Source organism: Mercurialis annua, linkage group LG1-X (assembly GCF_937616625.2).
Source record: "Mercurialis annua linkage group LG1-X, ddMerAnnu1.2, whole genome shotgun sequence".
Lineage (NCBI taxonomy): Eukaryota > Viridiplantae > Streptophyta > Magnoliopsida > Malpighiales > Euphorbiaceae > Mercurialis > Mercurialis annua.
Genome location: NC_065570.1, coordinates 71,024,523 through 71,033,043, shown reverse-complemented (window position 1 = coordinate 71,033,043; position 8,521 = coordinate 71,024,523). Strand labels below are relative to the sequence as shown.

Genomic DNA, 8,521 nt, shown 5'->3' with positions numbered 1-8,521 from the left:
GAATTTCTAGCAGATGAACTCAAGATACGTGTCAAGAATCAAATAGAACTTGGATTTTGATGGTAAAGAAGTAGAAGAAAAGTAGTCATCTAAATCCATGGTATGTTATATTAAGTTTTGGTGAATTAGGTCATTGCTGGTGCATTTCACATGGTCTATATATAAACATTCCACTCAAGGTGCATTACACATGGTATGTATAAGTTTAAACAAAGGAATATACACTACTCCCTCTCACCTAAATTGATAAACGTTTATATCAAGAAATTCAAATTTTAAATAAAATGAGTTAATATAAGAAAAAAATACTACACTAACCCTCATTTAATGTGATGATAAATTTTGTCTTTTTGTAATTTTTATTAATTTTTTTTAAAATATTCCCTATAATTAATGAGGTTACATTTGACAATTACTTAATAAAATAAATATCCAATGCTAAAAAATTAGACCAAAAAAATTAAAATAGTGTCTATCAATTTGCGACGTAGAGTATTATACTCAATTCCAAATATTAAATTAAATTTTAATTGATAATTTATGATTTTTTAATTAATAAGTTATAATTAATACGTGGCATGCCATGTAAGTATAAATTAAGTCTAAAATTAAAAGTAGACATAACTGCAATAAATTTTTCAATTTAAAATATAAAAATAAAAAATAAAAAACTTGATAATACTTGATAAAAGAAGTAAAAAAAACAATTTTTTTTCAAAATTTCCAAAATAATAGTCTCATTTGCCACTTTCATCCGTCCCAAAATAATAGTCCTATTTAGGATTTTGTTGTATTTATTCCTATATTGCCCTTATTTATAATATTATTTTTATTTTAAATGGTGTCAAGTAAAATACTTAAAAAATGCAGTTCATTAAATGAGATACTTGAAAAACTCATTTGTTGACTTTTTTAACTATAAAAATTGTTATAAATTACTACCTCTGTTCTTTTTTAGTTGTCCATTTAGCCAATATTGCACATAACAAGATAGTGCTCCTTTTGTCTTGATTTATAAAGAGAAATACTAATATAACCCTATTAGTTAATAAATGCCTTTTAAGTTAAAACATATAGTCATTTATTAGGGATGGGTAAATTTGGAAGATAATAACTAAAATAACATTGAAATCCTAAATGGACAACTAATTAGAGACAAATATATTTTGCTAAATGGACAACTAAAAAAAAACGGAGGTAGTATTGATTTTGACAATCATTAATTTAATTTTGTATTTTCCAATAATCATTTAATATTTTAAATTTTTTTATAAAGTCACATTTAATCATAGTTGGAGATAAAATTGAAAAATTATAACATTAAATGAGATACTTTCATCCGTCCCAAAATAATAGTTCTATTTAGGTTTTTGTTGTATTTGTTCCTATATTACTCTTATTTATAACATTATTTTTGTTTTAAATGGTGTCAAGTGAAATACTTGAAAAATGCAGTGCATTAAATGAGATACTTGAAAAACTCATTTGTTGACTTTTTTAACTATAAAAATGGTTATAAATTATTGATTTTGACAATCATTAATTTAATTTTGTATTTTCCAATAATTATTTAATATTTTGAATTTTTTTATAAAGTCACATTTAATCATAGTTGGTAAAATTGAAAAATTATAACATTATAACTATAATAACTATATTTTTAATATGTCTGTTTTTAAGAATATGACTATTATTTTGGGACGGAGGGAGTATTAAATTGTCTATTAAGAAGATATACTACTCCCTCCGTCCCAATAGAGTTGTCTACTTTGTCTTTATCACACAGTTTAAGAAAAGCAATAATTGTTTATGAGTTTTATAAATTTTATAAATTTTTTTTTGTTTTTTTCTTCATACCCCTATTAATTATAGGGTCCACTTTCAATTTCCTCATTAGTGGATTTTAAATAGGGATAATATAGAAAATTAAATGTAAAAGTTAGTTACTTTTTGAAAGTGGATAAGAGTTTTGAGACAAAAAAATTTCTCAAAGTGGACAATTCTATTGAGACAGAGAGAGTACCATTTAGTATAGAGAAAATTATGCCCCATACATTTTTTTGAATTTTTTGCAACTATACGCTCTAACTTTTTATTGTTGTAAAAATATTTTTTTTAACATTTGTTTGCAAAAACACAATATCTACCAATAATTTACAAATGATCTACCAATAATCTGCGGATTTTTATATAAAACGTTTATAGCATATTTTTACAAAAATTTAAATGAAAATAGGTATTTTTCATAAAAAGAAAAACTTTAATGTAGTGATATAAAAGACGTAAGCTCTTATGCTGAATAACTCAAACGTGTTTAAATAATGTGGTGGTATAATTAACATTTTAAAGCCAATTTATTAATTTTTGGATTATTGAAACCAACTAGTCAATTCTGAGCAGAAAAATTATTTCATTTGATATATTCACATGAAACTGAATGAGATTTTAAAGTTTTATGTAGTATTAAAATTAAAACGAAATTATTCTCAAAAAAGAAAAAAATTAAAACTAAATTAGACACGTTTAACTTTCAGTAAATCTGTTCAATCCTTCATTAATTAACATAACTGAGTTCAACCAGTTCAAAATTTAAATCCAAATAAATTGGAATTTACCAGTTTTGATAGGATTGGATTGGGCTATTATCTTCGAAACGAATAATTTATTTCTGGCAATAAATAGTACAATAGATTACAACTACTACAAGATAAAGATAGGGAAAGCAACAGGACATCAACAAAGTAAAGTTTTTTTAAAGATGTGAATCAAAGTTGACGAGCTAAAATTGAGGATAATTTCTTTCGGTGCTGTATTTTGCATTTATTTTAAATTGATAGTAATATTTGAATTTGTTTTAATTTATAATTGTTGAATTATCATTTTAATGATATCAGGAGTATATGACAATTTATTTTTGATTTTATATGTCAAATTGTACATATATTTTATGTTCGCATAATTAACTAAAAATCAACTCTCTGTTCTTTTAGTTTATTAATACTAGTATAAGATTACAATTTAGACATTGTTAAGCAATTCTATTCCAGCACATGAAGCAGGTTTTTTTATTTTTGTAGCAGTACCATCAGAACCTGATCCTTCTCGAAATGCGTTCCGTTTCTGTGAGAAGAAGAGGTTAATTTTAAGACATCAAGATAATAAAGAGTTTTAAAATTTATTAAAAAATGGAAGGAAATTATTTGGTCCTACCATTGGCTTATCGCCACGTGTGATTAATCAATAAATCCAACGGCACCGGAATTTTCACCGTCGATTATTAAGAAAAGCATCTTCATTTAAGGTGGTCTGGTGAGATTTCTGACACCTGTCATGTGAGTGGGGTTTTAAGTTTTTTTTTCTTTTTGTAAGAAAAAAAAAGTGAATTTTAAGGCAAAGTTAGAGTTATATACACAGAAATATAATAATTCATGCACCATCTAAAACACTTATGGCAGTCCCTGAAAACAGTTGGTAGATCTGAACCCTTCATATGGTGGGTCCATTTCTTTCTAATTTTACATAATTAATCTCAATGTTTTACTTTTATTAGTAGTTATTTTACTTTCCTTTTCTGGTAAATGATTTTTTTGACGTTGAGTAGTTTTTTTTCTTCTAATGCAGTCAATATTTAAAAAGAGAACCAGCTAGAGACTGTGATGGAGTATTAAGAACTTTTTTCTTCTTAATAATAGGGTTTAGATGCTAGTCTTGAATATGAAGCAGTTTAAAAACAATTGGGAGAATTTTGTTATTTTGACGGATCCTATATGACTCGATCCAAAAAAAAGCGGAATAATAATTCTGGTCACAACAAGATAAATTGCTTTTAATTACTTCTTTTAAAAATTAAAATAGTTTTTAACTGATAATCTCAATATACTTATAGTTTTTGTTGGAATAGTTGATGTTTGAATTTTTCACGCTCAAGTGTGTTTACATTTAAATCAAATAAACAGTTTTGATTTCCAATGTACTTACCAATTTTTGGGTGTGTTTAGAAATTGATAGTACAGTAAACCCTCTAATAATTAATATTCTATAAATTAATAATTTTAATAATTAATAAAAATTTAGGGAACCAATTTGAATATTACGTCTTATAAAGTATTTTATAAATTAATAATTCTAATAATTAATAAATTTTCAGTCCACCATGTATATTAATTATCAGAGGGTCGACTGTATGCCATAATCGTTATCTTAATTTATTCTATAAAATATAATTTTCTTCATTCAATTTTATCATAATTATTTTTTATTTACTATAATAGTTAAATGATATTTTTATCTAGACCCATTTCATAACAGTAAATCAATCAATTTCTTGAGTTTAGAACATCCCAATCGACTTTTAAAAAACATTAAACTCTTTAAATTAAAGAATACAACAATAAAATACAAATATAATGAACTAGCTATTATGTATATTTAGAGAAGAAAGTGAGTTTGACTCTCTACATGTGAAGAGCCAATTTTCGCTATCTATTTCATATTTCATCAACTATATTTAATTTTTAAATTAAATAAACTATATATTCTTTTAATATATATAATTTTTACTAATTTAATATAAAAAATACAAAAATTATTTAATTAATATTTATTAGAAAAAGGTAAAATAAAGAGTTAAAATTAGAGTGTCTATTAGAATAAAATTAAAAAAATTAATTTTTAAATTTAAAATACTCTTTATTTAAAAAAAGATTCTTTTTATTATAAAAAACACCATTGGAAATGCTCTTATGCATCATCCACCTACCTGTACTCTAAGATGGTGCTTGGATGCCTATTTTTTTTATTTTAATTAATTTTTTCAACACTTATTTTATTAAAAAGTCCTTGATAACATATAAGTTCAACTTTATTTGTTTAATTAATTCAACGGTCACTTAAGATATTAAGTTAAATATCTTGACTTAATTTATTATTAAAATACTTGTTTAATTATTTCTTTAACCTTTTTTTTATAAATTTAATATAATAATAAAGTACTAATAAATATTTTTGTACTCTTTTTTTACCTTTTTATATTTAATTAATTTTATTGACTTTACTTCCATATACATTTACATTTACATATATATTTATATTAAAAATTTAAAAAATTATTATTAAAACATGTTTAATAAAAACATCAATACATCATTTATATTCGGTATGTAATTTTTAATTTTATCAAACACAGTTTAAGTAATATTTTGTGTAGAGCCACGAGTTCAAATAAAAATTTAGCGAGCCACATATGACACATCGCAATTGATTAATAAAATAATTTTGAATTTACCTTTTCTTCATGACCTTTCAAGTATTTCTAATTGTTACGTCAATCAAATGATACATAAAGATTAAAATACAGGCATATCCCCAACAAACATTTATTAAACTAAACCTCTAATTACTCTAAAATCTCTAATCATTGAATTCTAATTGTGTCACAGGTGTTTTAAATACATAGCCCCCTAGACATAATACACAAACACAGTACACAGATCATATTATATACATTTCTCATCGACCGGCAATTATGACTTTTCTAACAAATTCATCCCTAAGGTTTGAGTAATTGTTGGATAGAAATGGTAAAAGGAAAAGAAATGCATCACCAAATACGAATAAAAACAAAAGCTTACTACCTTTATGATAACAAAAGTGCAAACGAACTGTTCAAAACGCATTTATACCGTAATATAATATGAATAATAAAATATATAAATATTTATACCGTAATATCATATTAATACTATAATATGAAAATATTTAGCCACTTGCTTTATGTATATATATCACACCACTGCTGGTATATATGATAGTCTGTTCCCGATATCATTTCTTTTTATTTTTTTAATAATTTTCAGTTTTCATCACTTCACTTCCATTTTCTTCTCTGCATAACCTTACCTCTTTCACTGCAAAATTCTGATAGAACTCTTAGTTCACTCACTCTTCTCTTTTATCTTCCCCATCCCTCTGTATCCTCCACTTACACTTAAATACTTGTGTTTTTCTAACTCTAAAAAGTAGGTCAAAAACCATGGAAATTCACCACTTAAAATCATCCACTTCTGCATCAGAAGATCAGATGGAGGCGATGATGATGATGGACAAACTCCCCGATTTCTTCGCTACTTATAACGATGTTGCCCATGATTTAGATCACTTTCCGGGTGCAACTAACAATAATATTCATACTCCACATTTTATCGATTCCTCAAACACGCCGTCGTTTCTCTCTTTGCCGTCTCATGTTTCTTATCATAATAATAACACGGCAGTTCAAGAATTTGCAGGTGCGAATGCTTATTCTTCGGCTCCGCCGAAGAAGAACTCGATGGCTGCAATGAGAGAGATGATATTCCGAATTGCGGCGATGCAACCGATTCATATAGACCCGGAATCAGTAAAGCCACCGAAGCGTAGAAATGTAAAGATTTCGAAAGATCCGCAGAGTGTAGCTGCGAGACATCGACGAGAGCGGATAAGTGAAAGAATACGAATACTTCAAAGACTGGTTCCGGGTGGTACAAAAATGGACACGGCTTCTATGTTAGATGAAGCAATTCATTACGTTAAGTTCTTGAAAACACAAGTGCAGTCGTTAGAGAGAGCTCAAGGTAATCGGCCCTCGTCTACATCGTCCACGTCATCGTCGTCTTCATCGGCTGGAATTGGATTCCCTGTTGCAATGTCTAGCGGAAGTTATTTTCATCATCAACATCATCATCATCAAAATGTTCAACATTATGGTGATGCTTGATAAGAGAGTGTGTATAAAAGGTATAATGAAATTGCCCCATTCTCTCACTTTAAATTTTCATAACCTTTGTTTTGTTATTAATTTCTGAGAATAATTATTACAAATCGACGAACAGAAAAGAGCAAACTGTTCAAAGTTTGTAGGTGAATATGTGAAATGTCAATTATTTTATATATATATTATATAATGTGTTCTTTTTGTATTAGTATAATTATTGAAGAAATGTTTGTATGACGTAAATGAGCTAAAAATGGTTGGAAGGAGCCACCTGTTTGATGATTTCATGGCAATCAAATTCGCGTAATTCTAACAACAGAAAATGAAGAATCTGACGATATTTATTTTCTATTATAATTTAAAAAGCGCAATGCATTATTGGTATAAATATAGACATTATATAGTATAATGTATAAAGAAAGAAAAAATAATATTCATGCTTTGCAAAAGGCTCTATATGACCGTGAGAAAATAAAAGAAAAATAATGATAATAATAAATGATAGTGGATTGACAGAGTGTGCAAGTTATCTTTGTATACGTTTGCCAAGAAAAATCTAGAAATAGTTTCTTTACAGGTAGACACAATTTGGTTCCTCTAATTGGTTGGTACACTACAAATTGTATGCTTAATTTTCAGGCAATGGAGTTGCACTTGTTTAATCCAATTTACTCCATAAAATTCAGCGACTCTTTTCCATTACGGGATGCGAAGCTTGCAATTGGATCATCGTATTTACGAGCTTTTTTGGTGGTGTGGAATTTTTTTTTTATTGACGAGGACTTACTTTACTGAGCCGAAACTCAATATCATTGTCAAATTTCGGGATGTGGACCGCCCGCAAGCCCACATGTGGAATTATTATTAGAAGGCCAAAGCTCTATTTTTAGATTTTATTTATTCGATTTTTTACAAATTAGTCTTTTTAATTTCTATGGTTGATTCATTTTAATTAAAATTTTAGTTCTTTTTGGACCGAGAAGGAATATACACTCATTTAATGTGAAACGTGCATGAATACACAAACATTTTAAATAAAAAAATTAATAAATACCAAAAAATAATAATTTAAAAATATAAATGTCTTTTGCCATTTGTATGTAAAAATTGTTGATCACGTAAAATATGACATGACAAATAATTATATTATTTAACAGTGATTGAGAGATATATTTACACCTTCTGTCTATAAAAAAATTCATTAAATAAAAAATAAACCGTACATGGAATTATATATCGAATAATAAATTTTAAAAAATTATGAAAACAAAAATTTAAAAATATTGGATATATATAAATATATATATTAAATAGTTTTTTTAATCAAGTTTTTTAATGTAAAATATTATATTTTAACTTTGTATGTTAATATATATTGCCTTTAAATAATAATTTTTTTAATATTTTCATAATCTAATTACTATATATATATATCCCTTTAATGTCTATAAATTCACTTTCAGTGTCATCATCATAGCATTACTTTATAAATAAATGTGCAGATATTCTTATGTTTTATTAATTATAACAATTATAAATTAATCTGCTATATTATTTTTGTTATAGTAGTTTTTTTGACTGCAAATGTATAATTATACTGTTTTTTCATTTTGAAAAAAAAATAAAATTTTAATTGTTTTATATATTATTATAATAATTTTGCCTGATGTTATCATTTACACATTTTGCAATACTGAAATCAATGTTTATTTAACCAACTAGTTGCATTCAGTTTCTACATAAATATTTAATGAGGCTGACTTACTGTAC

At 25.9% G+C, this 8,521-nt stretch overlaps 1 protein-coding gene across 1 annotated transcript; it reads left to right on the top strand.

Moving 5' to 3' along the window:
- The first annotated feature begins 5,811 nt into the window (after nt 1-5,811).
- On the top strand, nt 5,812-7,642 carry LOC126664994 (transcription factor HEC2-like). The gene is made up of 2 exons (XM_050357640.2): nt 5,812-6,774; nt 7,391-7,642. The coding sequence occupies exon 1, from the start codon at nt 6,032-6,034 to the stop codon at nt 6,752-6,754; it is 723 nt and encodes a 240-aa protein (XP_050213597.1). The 5' UTR covers nt 5,812-6,031; the 3' UTR covers nt 6,755-6,774; nt 7,391-7,642.
- Nucleotides 7,643-8,521: the final 879 nt, after the last annotated feature.

Coding starts and splice junctions, on each gene's coding strand:
- LOC126664994 (XM_050357640.2), top strand. CDS start 6,032: ATGGAAATTCACCACTTAAAATCATCCACTTCTGCATCAGAAGATCAG.